Raw genomic sequence first — 14,495 nt, 5'->3', positions numbered from 1 at the left:
GTGTATTCAGGCTGTCTCTGTGTCATATTGGGCTATGAATATTACATAGATCTACCTTAAGACGTACTGCTGCGATCAAAAAGGGATATATTTTGAGTCTGTTTCAGGCCTCGTTGGCGCAGTAGGCAGCGCGTCAGTCTCATAATCTGAAGGTCGTGAGTTCGAGCCTCACACGGGGCATGTTTTTAACCGTTTTTCCTAGTTTTATTTTGGAGTTTGATATAATTTCAAAATTTTTATATTTTAATTATCTACGGGCTTTATCTACTGATTGTCACTTAAAGACATACAATTACATCTGTTACGGTGCTCCGATCAGGTTGTTTTGCTACTGATTCCGCTTCCGATCACACATGAGGGCTGATCACTGGCGATCGCCGATCACTGCCGGTCAGCTGGATTGGCTATTAATTTTTCGCTTTAGGTATAAATGCGACTACGTCATCTGGAAAAATTATCTGGAAATAAATTCTCTTAATTTATACAAAAAACATGCACAATACTTGCAGGCACAATGCAGCAGCTTTTCAGTCAAAAGGAAAAGCTGAAAAACATTCAATCAGTAAGATAATAATTAACAGCAAGGTACTCAGTACCTAATTATACATGAGTCTCACAACACTGCATATATCAAATAATGTCAAGAAAAAAGGAATCTCATTCAAAACATTTAATTGAGCTTCTAGCATGCTTAACTGTTTAATTTTTTACACAAAAAGTCCACACAATTGTACTGGATGTTACCATTAGCATTACACCAACCACCCTCATGGAAACTTATGAGAAACTACTAGCTTGGACCGCTATCATGCCAATGCTAATTCCCATAGACATCAATACAAGCTAGCATGTGTAGATCTGAGTCATAGTTTCATCGAGAAATAAGGTGAACAACATAATTTTGTGACTTACAAACTTATTCTCTGGCATATACACTGTGGGAACTTTCTGATTTTACTTGCACTGATAAAATGAAATGTTTTGAATGTTGCTTCGCTGAGATGTTTTTCAAAAGACATTCACAGACTGCAGACATTAGCCCGGCTAGCTCAGTCGGTAGAGCATGAGACTCTTAATCTCAGGGTCGTGGGTTCGAGCCTCACGTTGGGCGCATACTTCTTTTTTCCTGCCCACAATGCTTTCACAGATGGAGTCGTTGGTGTATCACATTGCTTACAGGACTTTTCTATCCTGTACGCATTGGTGGTTCAGTGGTAGAATTCTCGCCTGCCACGCGGGAGGCCCGGGTTCGATTCCCGGCCAATGCAACATACTTTTCATTTACGCCCAAATTTTGTACCTTTTTCTCAAAATTTTGCTAAAAAATTCAGTGCTTGTGAAATAAGTCAAAGCAGTTTCAAAATCCTAATTAAGCTACTCTCTCATGCTCAACAGCAGCTTCAAACTAGCATCAAGTTGTTAATGCTGCGCCTGTGAACAATAATTTTGAACCAAATGTTTTCCCCACAAGTCTGTCTTGCTGGTATTCATTGTGCTAAAATGGTGAGTAAATAACCTTCCATAACTAAAAAGGAAACAAAAACAAGTATTACTCCCCGTCGGGGAATCGAACCCCGGTCTCCCGCGTGACAGGCGGGGATACTCACCACTATACTAACGAGGAGATGATGTTGGCTGTGGGCCACGCCTGTTAAAAAACTCCTGAACTACTGCGGCTCACGCATGTCTATCTGCATGTTTGTCTGCCTGTGGCGGCATTTCCTTATATGTCAGCATTGGTGGTTCAGTGGTAGAATTCTCGCCTGCCACGCGGGAGGCCCGGGTTCGATTCCCGGCCAATGCAAGCTCTTTTATTTATCGGAACTGATGTAATATTTTGTAAAACTATTTGTTCTTCCCTGTGGGGAATCAAACCCTGGTCTCCCCCGTGACAAGCTGTCATGTGTTTGCCACAGGCCCTTTTTAATCTGGCCCATTCCACACAAGTCTCAGGTTGTGGGAGATTCATGGTGGCTGTGATCAGACAGTCATCCTGTCTCGTCACTTTACACGTCTCAGCCAGTAGCCCCCCCCTCACTGATTTAAAGAACTCTAATTGTACTGCAACCCTCCCCCGCCACCTAACTGTTACTTTCCAGCCTTGGGAAAAGTCCTATAGCTATGAAAAAAAGAGAAAAGAATAGCATGAGAGGTATGGGGCAGGAAAAAAAAAAAGGATATACACTCCCCGTCAGGGAATCGAACCCCGGTCTCCCGCGTGACAGGCGGGGATACTCACCACTATACTAACGAGGAGATGATGTCAATCTATCACCCCCACTGTTTTTAAGATAGGCAAACTGAGGTGAGTGTGAGACGTTGCGAAAAGTTGTGCTTTCACCCAAAATGGTGGCCTTCCTGTTTAATTCACCATAAGAGTCTTCTTCTGGCCAGTCCTTGCAGTTGAGCTGGACTCCACCCATTTTATGATTGTAGGATATCCAGCACTGCCACCTTTTAGCTTTCTCAAACAATTCCTACACATTTCTAAGTGTGCCAGAGGCAAGGCCACCATGCACTGGTGACCTACTACAGCATATCCTGCATACCAGTAGGATATGCAGGTGAAGTGAAATAAAGCAGCACCCAATGATGGAGGGAATAACTCCTACCACAATCGAGACCAGTAATAGTCAGGATTAGAGAAAATATCTGGGTTAGGCTTGGATTCAGTAAGAAAAATTAAAGACAGTTGACAAGAAGCTCTTCTTGGTGGCAGTACAAGGATGAATGTGTCTGTGTGAGAGGGAGAAGAAAAACACTCAGCTAGGCATTGGTGGTTCAGTGGTAGAATTCTCGCCTGCCACGCGGGAGGCCCGGGTTCGATTCCCGGCCAATGCAGACCCTTTTTTGCTGACTTGTATGAGGGGTCTTTTATAAAATGAAGAGCAGCAACTGTATGTTGCAGAAGAAAACAGTACATCCTCCCCGTCGGGGAATTGAACCCCGGTCTCCCGCGTGACAGGCGGGGATACTCACCACTATACTAACGAGGAGCTGCGAAGAGACCCTACACCCGGTGTTCTCGGGTCCAACTGAGGCAACCTAGAGGTTATGTGTGGGTTTTGGAGTTGCTAGTTACCACAATACATTGTTTTCTGAAGAGTGATGGGCGTCATAGAGACCAAAGCCCAGTCCTAATATAGTGGATCCCCTTGGTTATGGGTAGGCATGAATGCAGTAACCGAAACGTTTGGAAGTCAATACCAAGTCCCCAGTTCAGTGGAAGAACGTGTGTGTGCATGTGTGTGTGAGGGTAGGAGCAAATTTCTGTAAGCATTGGTGGTTCAGTGGTAGAATTCTCGCCTGCCACGCGGGAGGCCCGGGTTCGATTCCCGGCCAATGCACTCTGTTTTTTGTTTACTTGTATGAGATGTCTTATATAAAAAGGGGATAGTCATCACTATACTAACGAGGAGTCACCACCAGACCCTACACCCAAGCATAGGGTGTATGTTGCAGGAAAAAAAAAAAAAAAAAAGCTGTATTTTCCCCGTCGGGGAATTGAACCCCGGTCTCCCACGCGGCAGCTGAGAATTGTTTAGCTAAACGGCCCTAAACCGTTTCCCATTCATTTCCAATGGTAGTCCTAAACCACTACGGATGCAATATATTTTTGACCACTACGCCATGGTGGCGCTGTCCAATCTTATGTCCGGGAGTGACACAGCCCTCTCCTTGCTTGGATTCAGAAGAAGACAACTTTCCGGCTTTTCGACTGAGATTTTTCTCCGGCGTTACGTGGAGAAGAGGAAAAATATCAAAGAAAAGCGATATCTTCACATCCATCCTTCTTCATTTTATTAGGTAAGTGATGCCGATGGATATAAAACATGTTTTTCGTCATGATCGCGTCTTTTCGGCCGAATGTATTACATCTAGCGGGAGCGTTACTTCAGACTACTACGGTGTCTGGCGTTATCTAGTTTTATAATTCGTCTTCTGATTTAATGTTATATTTGGTGTACGTGTCGGTGCCTGACACTGAAGCTGAATTAAAATCATTCTGATGTCTTAAATATTATGGCACTGCCTAACAAACCGCAACTATTGTCATTGCTACTGTATGTACAGTATGTTGGACTATCGTATCATGTCAAACATGTATGATGATGATAAAGTCAGCATTTTTACTAAATCATGTATTCCATTTCAATCTGTCAATTTATTTTGTGAGATGATCAAACACGTCTCTTTTAAATCAGATTATACTCGTAAATGGAGATCTGATTACAGTAGAAGTAAATAAAAACATAGATAAAAAATTATATCTTTTGTCCCTCCTGACTTTGGGTGTATTTGTTTTAATACATTTCTAATTAGGCCTTTTCCAGACTCTAGATAAAATATTTTTTTTCCACAACAAAACCTTGTTTTATTTATATTTTATATAAAAATGGAATTTAATTAAAATTTACTGTTCTACATTGATTAGCTCTAATGTATTAATCATAACATTCAAAGGTTTTAAAGTATTTTGTTTAATACCTGATCCATCCTTTTTTGCTCCACACCAGGTCAAAATGCAGAAGACCATTTTTTATCCAGGGAGACTCAGTGTGGTTTTCCGCAAGGGACCTCTTGGCTTCCTTCTTCAGGATCCCTCTCCTGAGGCAAAGAAGATAAAAAATAATCCCAGTCTGTGGGACAAGTCTGAGCCTAAGAGAGAGGATGTTGTGCGGCAGAATGCTTTGACTGTGGTCCGGGAAAGAGGAGGGGATGTCACAGACGTGTCAGAGGTCCTGGGAGATTACAGCCTCCAATTTGGAAAGTATAAAGGGAAGTGTTTCCGATGGCTCTTGGAAAATGATGCAGGTTACACTTTGTACCTCATCAGAAACCTTCAGAAGCAGGAGGAAGCTGGAATCTGCATCACTGAGAGCCTTAGCAAAGTAAACCACCTAACCTTTGTGAAATATGCTCTCAGTTTTAAAGAGATTAAAGATGCCCTGGACTATGAAGCCAGCAGAGACAATATTACAGTAGCCTCTTCTAAAGATGACCAGCTGGTTGGTTTTGGCTCTCGGGCCAAGAGCACTTGGAAGGAAATTTGGGACGGAAGAGAAGATGGTTATGCTGACTTCATACTGAAGAAGAGCTGCCTTCATGGGACCAGGATGCAGAAGCTGCAGCAGTACCTGCTCAAGAGACAACAGTCCTCCTCCAGTCAAACCAACACACCATCCAGTGAACCAGATAAATGTCTGGGTGAGCAGTTAAGAATAGTGTATTAAAAGTGTTAAGATGACAGGGCAAATATTGCCTTAAAAATTAAATATTCCACCCAGATTGATCCTTAATTTTTGTATAAAATTAATTTTTTGTCTCTTATAGTGATGGAGGAGGACGAAGGATTGGAGGCTGCAATGCTAAACACCTCACCCTCTAAAATCTTGAGCAGTAAACAGACTATGGTTTTGATTGCTGAAATTCTAAAATATGTTCTGCTTGCACTTAGTTTCTCTCACACATTTGTCTCTGTGTACACAGTGTCAGGGTCAGCGGACACAGAGAGAACCCCCGTGTCAAAAGCATCTTCAAGAGCAAAGACAGGTTTTTCTTAAAATCGGAGGTTTCAGAACTGGAGTATTATTCTCTAATACGATGAATAACCCTCCAACCCTGAGCCTTGACCATGTTCTTGTGTTCTGGCCACGTTCCGGTCAAGTTCCTGTTACAATATCGCTGTTTGCGACTGTTACTCTGCATGTCAAAGGACTATGAATTGATGGAGATGCTGGTGAGTATATATTTCAATTCTGCATGCTTACCTTTTTTTATTTATTTATTTATTTATTTTGCAATATTTGTTACTAACAGCATGTTTATTTAAGTGCTGTTGTTCCTCCTGCTAAAGATAACAGTCAAGTGTTCAATTTGTAGTCTGTTTTGTTTCCCACATTTGGAAATTACCTTCTAAATATTTTTAGAAGTCTGATAAGCAGAAGGAATAAAAGTACAACTTTTGGAGTTTTCACCAATGCCATCTGTTGAGTTCAGTTGTGATTTACACAGTGACTGATATATTCTCTTCATTTAGGACCAACTGCAACGGTATCCAGGCCTTCTGACGCATCAGGTGAACCGGAATCCTCAACAGCTGACAGTAAAGGGTTTTAAATTATATTCTTGAATAGAAATCTTATACTTTTAAATATCTTTAGGCAATAAACTTTATTTTTACTTTCTTCTGACTATTTACAGTCCTGGCAATCACACAAAAGATGCCTGTGGCCCTTCCATCACAGCTGTCATTTATGGTGAAGGAAACAACAAGTGCAAAAGAATCAGAGGTTAAAGGTTAGTTTCAACTCATCTTTAAAGATCTGTTTGTTGCATAGGTACCACTATCTGGATACTATTCACAACTACTTTATCTGTTATCTTAAAATTATAATGAAGCCACAGAGAAATGACAAAATGAAAACACTTCTTTTCAGATTCCAGTCCAAGTGCTGCTTCAACCTCTGCACAGAGTCCTTTCCTTTGCAGAAAAGGAAAGGACTTTTCCTTTCCAATCTGACGGTATTAATCTGACGGTAAGAACAGATTGCATCCAAAAAATGATTTATTTTTTTTACTCTGAGTAGTTTGATTTAATAAAAGCATTTCCACACTCTTTCAAATATTTTGTAAATAATGTGGCTACTATTTGGAACACATTTTACAAATTTGTAATTTAGTTTTTAATTTTTGCATTATTGGGAACCTAATTCCATGTGTTTTCATATTTTTATGACAGCTTCCTCAGCTAGCCACCCTTTGATGTGCCCTTGCTTCAACATGACCATGACATGAACAGCTGGAACTGTTCTCAGCATCAGAGACTGTGGATGAGGACAGAGCTGCAAGATCTTGGCCTGTGACCTGGGTCTCGTCCTGTGAGAAATGTTGGAAATGCAATTTCCCTCTGGCGTCATCCTCCGCAGCCTGAGCTCATAGACACAGTGGCTGAGCTCCCGTCGCCCAACTTTTTTCAGCTTCACCCATTCTTTATTTGGAAACCTGAAAATTAAATCATGTCAAGGCTGAAAAACAACTACAACCTACCATGTCTTCATGGATGTCCTCGACCACAAGTTGTTTCTGCTGGTGTGGGCCGACCTCGGGTGATTGTTGGGACTGGTGGGCAATATTACATCCTGTCCTCTAGACTTTGCTGTTAGTCTTGTCAGAAGACCTGATTTGCTGACAGTCCTCGTTGGCTGGAGAAGCTGCCCAGAAGATTCACCAACCTCCTGCCTGCATTTCTCACTTACAAGAAGGCCATCTGTAAATCAGTCATGGATGAACTCAGACGCACTAGAAAATCACCTGCAGATATGGCCAAGCAAGTGAATGAGCTCATGCATCTCAAACATGAACGAGCTCATTTAGCTTATCTACAGGCCATTGAGAGCGTCTGGGATGCAGAGGCTGGGGTACAGGGACAGAGAACCATTGGGCAGTTCTTCAGAAAAAGCCACACACCATATCCGTTCAGCTCCTATGAGGATCCAAATGGCTGGTGTGGCATCTCTGTGTCTGCTTTCTACCTCACAGACTGTTTGCTAGAGGAGTACAGACGTCAAGAGCCAGCTTTGTCAAGACTCCTCCAAGGCACATTTGGGCAGGTCTTCAGGTCCGATCACACCAGGAAGGTGGCACGAAAGGTCACTTTAGCATCTGGAACCATGTCCAGCTACGCAGTTATGAATGAACACTGGTTAATTGTCTCCTGGGTCATGGTTCAGTCAGAGAGAGAAAAATCCTTGGAACCAATGTACCAGGGGATGGCCAAGAGGTACGATGATGCTGGAGTGGAGAAGGCAGGCTTCCACTGGGTGGACAGGTACGAACAGCCATCCACTGCTTTCACTGCTTTTCAAAGTGTAGCAAATTCTGTTGTGGTTCACCTGAGAGACACATACAGAAAGACAACATCAAAAATTGAAATATTACAAATTAAAAATCATGACTATTTAAAAAAAATATGTAATGTTTATGCTTGCTGCTACCATCTTGTGGAGAAAACAAAAGATTTAGGATATCAAATTCAGACCAAATCTCTTCTTTCTTTCTCTCTTTCTTTTTAGGGAAATTATTCACTAATTTTTCCGTTGATTGTTAAAGATCCTTTCATATATTTTTTAGGGATTGCTGTGCTTCTTTCAAGATCGAAGAATCCATCCCTGGTGAGCATTTAAACTGGGATGCCTGGAGAACAACCCCTTCCATCGTGTCTGCAGCTACTTCAGGACCCCTAACAAATACCTGTGCCTCAAGGTCATGCTACAATTCAAACATTGTTGTGAAGCTGGACTTGTTCCACTGTTTGCAGCGCTTTTCAAGGGAGTGCACATCAGAACATCACCCTCTTTTCAGCACTTTCTGTCAGCTCCTCTCTGCTGCTTTCTCTGTAGTAGATCAGGAGGATTTAAAGAAGCTGAAGGAGGCCTATGTGTCCTGTGGTATTGTGCCTCCCAATCCAACAAAACAACACATCCGGGAGCACTGCAGGACCAAAATACCACCGCCCACAGAGCTGCTGGACAGAGTGGAGAGAGTCATGAAGCATTTTCACCTGGTCAAGGATCCTAACGACGTCCCTCTGTTCAAGTTCTCTATGCTGAAGACGTGGCGCATTCAGCGAATACATATTCTCAGAGGATGCTTGAGTGACCCTGAGCTGTCTGAGGGAATAATGTACAGAGATGGTGGGACGCTTCAGCTCAACCATGTGCCAGGAGAAGGAGCTAAGGTCCCCATCTGGATTCCTGTGCGAGGTACGTCTCAGCAAGAGGGCTACCATTTCCATCAGGCTCAGTGGGTAACTGGAAATGTGGTCTCCACTGAGCTGTTCCAAGCACAGGGCATGACAGGAGTTGTGCGATGGAACTACCAGAGACTGGTGGACCTGAAGCAGCCTGGAGTTGTCCTTCCTGCTGTATTTGATCCAGCTTTGATAGCTGAGTTAAATACATCGTCAGAAAGAATCACTGGCCAGGAAAAGTACCCTGCACTTCACATCTCAAACAGGGACACTGGAGAAAGATTTGGACTTGAGTACAAAGAACCAGGGTGTCGGCCAGTACCTCTTGACTGGGACAAGCACAAGACTCTGAAAAGAGGAGAAGGACCTCATCCAAAGCTTCCTCTGCCATCACCCAACACTGAGGAAATAAAACCTCCATCTGTAACTGTTCCTCCACCTGCTGAGGGATCAGCCTCCCGACCGGCCTCTAGTCCTTCCTCTTGTGAAATTTTCCAAATTTCTCCAAAAGGTGAGCAAACACAGTGCTATGTATATACATTTCTGCATTAAATTTTGGAATTTATACCTTAGACTGATAATTTTTACTTACTTCATTGTGTTTCAGAGACTTCACATCCTCTTCCTCTGAGGTCCTCACCAAGAAGTGCCCGCACTGGACCTATAAAGACAGGTGGACGTGTATTTGTGTTAGACCACACACGGTGGACCCCACAAATGAAAGAGGCAATAGATGGCTTGCTTCAGAAACACCATGGGGAAAAAGACATCCTGAAAGTGGTAGATCAGGAGTATGCTCAGATTGTTCATCAGGCTGCCACGGATCCTAACAGCATGTTTCATCCAACTACTAAGCGACACATCTCTGGGTATGTGAAACATGTGGCAAAGCTCCTTAACACCAGTTCTGCAATGAATACAAGCCCTGAGAAACTACTGGACACACAGGAACTGTGGCACTCATTAACTGAGGATCAGCCAGCTAATGTTCGTGTGACCACCATCCAGCCCGATGTCTTCAACCCACCTGCTCCCGCTTCAGCAACACCCATTACAGCTGAATCCCTAGAAAAAATAGTGGAGGGAATTTTACAAAAGCAGAGTCAACAATCAGAGCAGCAGCAGCAGAAGAAGAAACAAACCAAAAGGTGTCTTTCTTGCGGACAGCCTAAGTCTCGTTATGAGACTTCTGGCTCCTCCGTTCACTTCTTCTTTCAGCAGGGGCCCGTTAGGTACTTTTACTGCTCTAAAAAGGTTTGACACATACGCTGCAGATGGACTATCAACACCCAACATGACCTTCGAGGAGTCTATACTAACGAGGAGCTGCGAAGGGACCCTCCACCCGGTGTTCTCGGGTCCAGCTGAGGCAACGTAGAGGAACATACACACACACACACACAGGGCAGGGGGACAGTTATGTAAGCATTGGTGGTTCAGTGGTAGAATTCTCGCCTGCCACGTGGGAGGCCTGGGTTCGATTCCCGGCCAATGCAGACTCTTTTTTGTTTACTTGTATGAGATGTGTAATATAAACAGGAAGAGCAGCGACTGTGTTTTGCAGAAGAAAACAGTACATCCTCCCCGTCGGGGAATTGAACCCCGGTCTCCCACGTGACAGGCGGGGATACTCACCACTAAACTAACGAGGAGCTGTAAACAGACCCTACACCCGGTGTTTTCGGGTCCAGCTGGGGCAACATAGAGGTTACGTGTGGGTTTTGGAGTTGCGAGTTACCAAAATATATTGTTTTCTGAATGGAAGTCAATACCAAGTTCCCAGTTCAGTGGAAGGACAAGTATGTGTGTGTGTGTATGTGTGTGTACGAGGGTAAGAGCAAACTTTTGTACGCATTGGTGGTTCAGTGGTAGAATTCTCGCCTGCCACGCGGGAGGCCCGGGTTCGATTCCCGGCCAATGCAGATACTGTTTTGTTTACTTGTATGAGATGTGTAATATAAAGAGGGGATGCTCACCACTATACTAACGAGGAGTTACCACCAGACCCTACACCCAAGCACAGGGTTTATGTTGCAGAATAAAAAACTATATTCTCCCCGTCGGGGAATTGAACCCCGGTCTCCCGCGTGACAGGCGGGGATACTCACCACTATACTAACGAGGAGACATCAGACATTTTGTCAAGAGGTGTCATCGTGCCCTAATACCGACCCTCAGTGTGGTATATGAATTTTTCTGTTTGAGTGAGATTTTCTACTGCTCTGCATTATCAGGTTTTGCCCAGCGTTTGGCAACGTTTGGCAACTGCTTGACATTGCTAAATGGATGGCAAAGTTGTGAAATCTGGCTTTGCCCTGCCCCCATGGCCACACTCTCCAGTGAAAAGTTTTTTGTACTTAAAGCATGTCAGAGCAACTTATCTTTCTTCTGACCCATGATCATGGTGATTAGGTCAACAGTTTTCCAGGAACACAAACGTGACTTAATGTTGTGACGACCCCTCTCATTCCGTGATTAGCTATCTTTGTTTCTCAGGTAAATTGGGTGTGGCTTGCAGTTAGGTCTTGACTGGGAGCACCTGGGCCAATGTTCCCAATCTATTAAAACCTGGCAGCTCCTCACACCAAGTAGCTGCTTATGCTTTGCCCTTAGCAAGCACTTCTTGTATTTTGTTGGATTTGTTTTGGTTATGTTTAAGTAAATTGTTTTGCTGGAATTAGGGGAGAATCTGTTCTTCGGGCTACTCTGTTTGGGCCTCAAGGTAAAGTATGTGTTGCCACTTTAGGAGAAGTTTCCTTTGTGGGGAGTTTTCTCAGTTAGGCTGTAGTGGCACATCCTTTTTAGGTTGTGTCAGTTTTTTTCTTTTGCTAGTGTTGTGGGGACTGGTTAGTGTCAGTTGTCTTTGGACAGCTGTCTCGGGAGTACGTCCGTGGGATTTTGTGGGGTCGCCTGCTTGCAGGTTGCTCTTCATGCCCATTGGTTTAAGGTGCATAAGGACCCGCCGGAAGCCACATGAAGACTAGGGGTGAGTTTTAGTTAGCTTTGGTTAGGCAGTTAGTGAGAAAACTCTGACAGGAAAGTTTGAGCCTGTTTTCTCCAGAGTGGTCAGCACTACATTATCTTGGACCCTTTAGACTGGTAATGTCTTTGATGCCAGTTTTTAATGAAGGTTTATGTGCACCTGTCTTTAGTAGTTCCAACATACTACTCCTGTCATCCCTTTTGCTTGGAACAGCTTAGTGGAGACCACATTTCCAGTTACCCACTGGGCCTGATGGAAATGGCAACTCTCCTGCTGTGATGTACCTCGCACCGGAATCCAGATGGAGACCTTTGGTCAGATATGTCAACATTAATAAAATATCCAACTGTCACTCAACGTCTGAGCGGCATACCTGCGTTTATCGATCTCGGCAGCTTTGTAAAATGGAATTTCAATTAATCTGATGGTCGCTGGGACCCTTGACCAGGTGAAAATGTTTCATAACTCTCTCCACTCTGTCTAGTGGCTCTATGGGCAGTGGTATTTTGGTCCTGCAGTGCTCCCAGATATGTTGCTTGGTTGGATTGGGTGGCACAATACCACAGGATACATGGGCCTCCTTGAGCTTCTTCAGATCCTCCTGATCCACCACAGAGAAAGCGGCAGAGAGGAGCTGGCAGAAAGTGCTGAGAAGAAGGTGATGTTCCATTGTGCACTCCCTTGAAAAGCTCTGCAAACAGTGGAACAAGTCCAGCTTCACTACAATGTTTGGATTATAGCACGACCTTGAGGTACAAGTATTAGTCAGGGGTCCTGAAGTAGCCGCAGCTACAATGGAAGGGGTTGTTTTCCAGGCATCCCAGTTTAAAGACTCACCAGAGATGCAGTCTGTGACCTTGAAAGAATCATAGCAATCCCTAAAAAAAAAAAAAATTTCTGTGTGTGTCTCACATGTGAACCACAGCAGAATTTGTTGCAGTTTGAAAAGCAGTAGATGGCTGTTTGTACCTTTCCACCCAGTGAATACCTGCCTTCTCCAGTGTCATCATACCTCTTGGCCATTCCTTAGTACATTGGTTCCAAGGATCTCTCACATATCAGGAGACGATTAACCAGTGTTCCTTCATAATTGCATAGCTGGACATGGGTCCAGATGCTAGAGTGACCTTTCCTTGTGTGATCAGACCTGAAGACCCTTGGAGGAGTCTTGACGAAGCTGGCTCTTGAGGTCTGTACTCCTCTAGCAAACAGTCTGTGAGGTAGAAGGCAGCCACAGAGATACCACACCAGTCATTTGGATCTTCGTAGGAGCTGAATGGATATGGCGTGTGGCTTTTCCTGACGAACTACCCAATGGTCCTCTGTCCCTGTACCCCAGCCTCTGCATCCCAGACGCTCTCAGTGGCCTGTAGATAAGCTAAATGAGCTCGTTCATGTTTGAGATGCATGAGCTCATTCACTTGCTTGGCCATATCTGCAGGTGATTTTCTAGTGCGTCTGAGTTCATCCATGACTGATTTACAGATGGCCTTCTTGTAAGTAAGAAATGCAGGCAGGAGGTTGGTGAATCTTCTGGGCAGCTTCTCCAGCCAACGAGGACTGTCAGCAAATCAGGTCTTCTGACAAGTCTAACAGCAAAGTCTAGAGGACAAGATGTAATTTGCCCACTAGTCCCAACAATCACCTGAGGTCGGCCCACACCAGCGGAAACAACTTGTGGTTGAGGACATCCATGAAGATGTGGGAGGTTCTAGTTATTTTTCAGCCTTGACATGATTTAATTTTCAGGTTTCCAAATAAAGAATGGGTGAAGCTCAAACAGGAGTTCAGCCACTGTGTCTATGAGCTCAGGCTGCGGAAGCTGACGCCAGAGGGAAATTGCATTTCCAACATTTCACACAGGACGAGACCCAGGTCACAGGCCAAGATCTTGCAGCTCTGTCCTCATCCACAATTTCTGATGCTGAGAACAGTTCCAGCTGTTCATGTCATGGTCATGTTGAAGCAAGGGCACATCAAAGGGTGGCTAGCTGAGGAAGCTGTCATAAAAATATGAAAACACATGGAATTAGGTTCCCAATAATGCAAAAATAAACAAATTACAAATTTGTAGAATGTGTTCCAAATAGTAGCCACATTATTTACAAAATATTTGAAAGACAGTGTGGAAATGCTTTTAATAAATCAAACTACTCAGAGTAAAAAAAATAAATCGTTTTTTGGATGCAATCTGCTCTTACCGTCTTCAGCACTGTCTGCAAAGGAAAGGACTCTGTGCAGAGGTTGAAGCTGCACTTGGACTAGAATCTGAAAAGAAGTGTTATCATTCTGTTATTTTTCTGTGGTTTCATTATAATTTTAAGATAACAGATAAGGAAGTTGTGACTAGTATCCAGATAGTGTTACCTTTGCAACAAACAGATATTTAATATTGCATTAAAATAAAAAAATTAAGGCAGTATTTGCCCTATCATCCTAACATTTTTAATGCAACATTCATAGTTGCTCACCCAGAGATTTATCTGGTTCACTGGATGGTGTGTTGGTTTGACTGAAGGAGGATTGTTGTCTCTTGAGCAGGTACTGGTGCAGCTTCTTCATCCTGGTCCCAGGAAGGCAGCATAACCATCTTCTCTTCCGTCCCAAATTTCCTTCCAAGTGCTCTTGGCCCGAGAGCCAAAACCAACCAGCTGGTCATCTTCAGAAGAGGCTACTGTAATATTGTCTCTGCTAGCTTCATAGTCCTGGGCATCTTTAATTTCTTTAAAACTGACAGCATATTTCACAAAGGTTAGGTGG

The 14,495-nt window shown here is 43.6% G+C and overlaps 2 protein-coding genes, 12 non-coding genes and 1 pseudogene across 14 annotated transcripts; 10 read left to right on the top strand and 5 right to left on the bottom strand.

Annotated features, from left to right (window-relative positions):
* Nucleotides 1-107: 107 nt before the first annotated feature.
* On the top strand, nt 108-180 carry trnam-cau (transfer RNA methionine (anticodon CAU)). Its single transcript has one exon. It is a non-coding gene; the product is annotated as a tRNA-Met (tRNA).
* Nucleotides 181-1,038: 858 nt separating this feature from the next.
* Nucleotides 1,039-1,111, top strand: trnak-cuu (transfer RNA lysine (anticodon CUU)). Its single transcript has one exon. It is a non-coding gene; the product is annotated as a tRNA-Lys (tRNA).
* Nucleotides 1,112-1,197: 86 nt separating this feature from the next.
* Nucleotides 1,198-1,268, top strand: trnag-gcc (transfer RNA glycine (anticodon GCC)). The gene has a single exon. It is a non-coding gene; the product is annotated as a tRNA-Gly (tRNA).
* Nucleotides 1,269-1,552: 284 nt separating this feature from the next.
* Nucleotides 1,553-1,624, bottom strand: trnad-guc (transfer RNA aspartic acid (anticodon GUC)). Its single transcript has one exon. It is a non-coding gene; the product is annotated as a tRNA-Asp (tRNA).
* Nucleotides 1,625-1,733: 109 nt separating this feature from the next.
* trnag-gcc (transfer RNA glycine (anticodon GCC)) lies at nt 1,734-1,804 on the top strand. The gene has a single exon. It is a non-coding gene; the product is annotated as a tRNA-Gly (tRNA).
* Nucleotides 1,805-2,184: 380 nt separating this feature from the next.
* On the bottom strand, nt 2,185-2,256 carry trnad-guc (transfer RNA aspartic acid (anticodon GUC)). The gene has a single exon. It is a non-coding gene; the product is annotated as a tRNA-Asp (tRNA).
* A 514-nt stretch (nt 2,257-2,770) lies between these two features.
* On the top strand, nt 2,771-2,841 carry trnag-gcc (transfer RNA glycine (anticodon GCC)). Its single transcript has one exon. It is a non-coding gene; the product is annotated as a tRNA-Gly (tRNA).
* An 83-nt stretch (nt 2,842-2,924) lies between these two features.
* On the bottom strand, nt 2,925-2,996 carry trnad-guc (transfer RNA aspartic acid (anticodon GUC)). Its single transcript has one exon. It is a non-coding gene; the product is annotated as a tRNA-Asp (tRNA).
* Nucleotides 2,997-3,276: 280 nt separating this feature from the next.
* On the top strand, nt 3,277-3,347 carry trnag-gcc (transfer RNA glycine (anticodon GCC)). Its single transcript has one exon. It is a non-coding gene; the product is annotated as a tRNA-Gly (tRNA).
* Nucleotides 3,348-4,523: 1,176 nt separating this feature from the next.
* On the top strand, nt 4,524-6,303 carry LOC148160709 (uncharacterized). Its single transcript, XM_088013015.1, has 5 exons — nt 4,524-5,208; nt 5,335-5,397; nt 5,497-5,553; nt 5,669-6,106; nt 6,205-6,303. The coding sequence occupies exons 1-4, from the start codon at nt 4,524-4,526 to the stop codon at nt 5,722-5,724; spliced, it is 861 nt and encodes a 286-aa protein (XP_087869141.1). The 3' UTR covers nt 5,725-6,106; nt 6,205-6,303.
* A 970-nt stretch (nt 6,304-7,273) lies between these two features.
* On the top strand, nt 7,274-10,056 carry LOC106907321 (uncharacterized). The gene is made up of 3 exons (XM_088012915.1): nt 7,274-7,831; nt 8,134-9,263; nt 9,360-10,056. Exons 1-3 carry the CDS (start codon nt 7,284-7,286, stop codon nt 10,010-10,012), a joined length of 2,331 nt encoding a protein of 776 aa, XP_087869041.1. The 5' UTR covers nt 7,274-7,283; the 3' UTR covers nt 10,013-10,056.
* Nucleotides 10,057-10,177: 121 nt separating this feature from the next.
* On the top strand, nt 10,178-10,248 carry trnag-gcc (transfer RNA glycine (anticodon GCC)). Its single transcript has one exon. It is a non-coding gene; the product is annotated as a tRNA-Gly (tRNA).
* A 355-nt stretch (nt 10,249-10,603) lies between these two features.
* trnag-gcc (transfer RNA glycine (anticodon GCC)) lies at nt 10,604-10,674 on the top strand. The gene has a single exon. It is a non-coding gene; the product is annotated as a tRNA-Gly (tRNA).
* Nucleotides 10,675-10,805: 131 nt separating this feature from the next.
* On the bottom strand, nt 10,806-10,877 carry trnad-guc (transfer RNA aspartic acid (anticodon GUC)). Its single transcript has one exon. It is a non-coding gene; the product is annotated as a tRNA-Asp (tRNA).
* Nucleotides 10,878-11,887: 1,010 nt separating this feature from the next.
* Nucleotides 11,888-14,297, bottom strand: LOC148160705 (uncharacterized; annotated as a pseudogene).
* Nucleotides 14,298-14,495: the final 198 nt, after the last annotated feature.

This window comes from Poecilia mexicana, unplaced genomic scaffold (genome assembly GCF_051168715.1).
Source record: "Poecilia mexicana isolate PSO_F unplaced genomic scaffold, ASM5116871v1 scaffold_2, whole genome shotgun sequence".
Lineage (NCBI taxonomy): Eukaryota > Metazoa > Chordata > Actinopteri > Cyprinodontiformes > Poeciliidae > Poecilia > Poecilia mexicana.
Note: the sequence above shows the minus strand (reverse complement) of the source record. Positions and strands in the feature narration are given on the sequence as shown.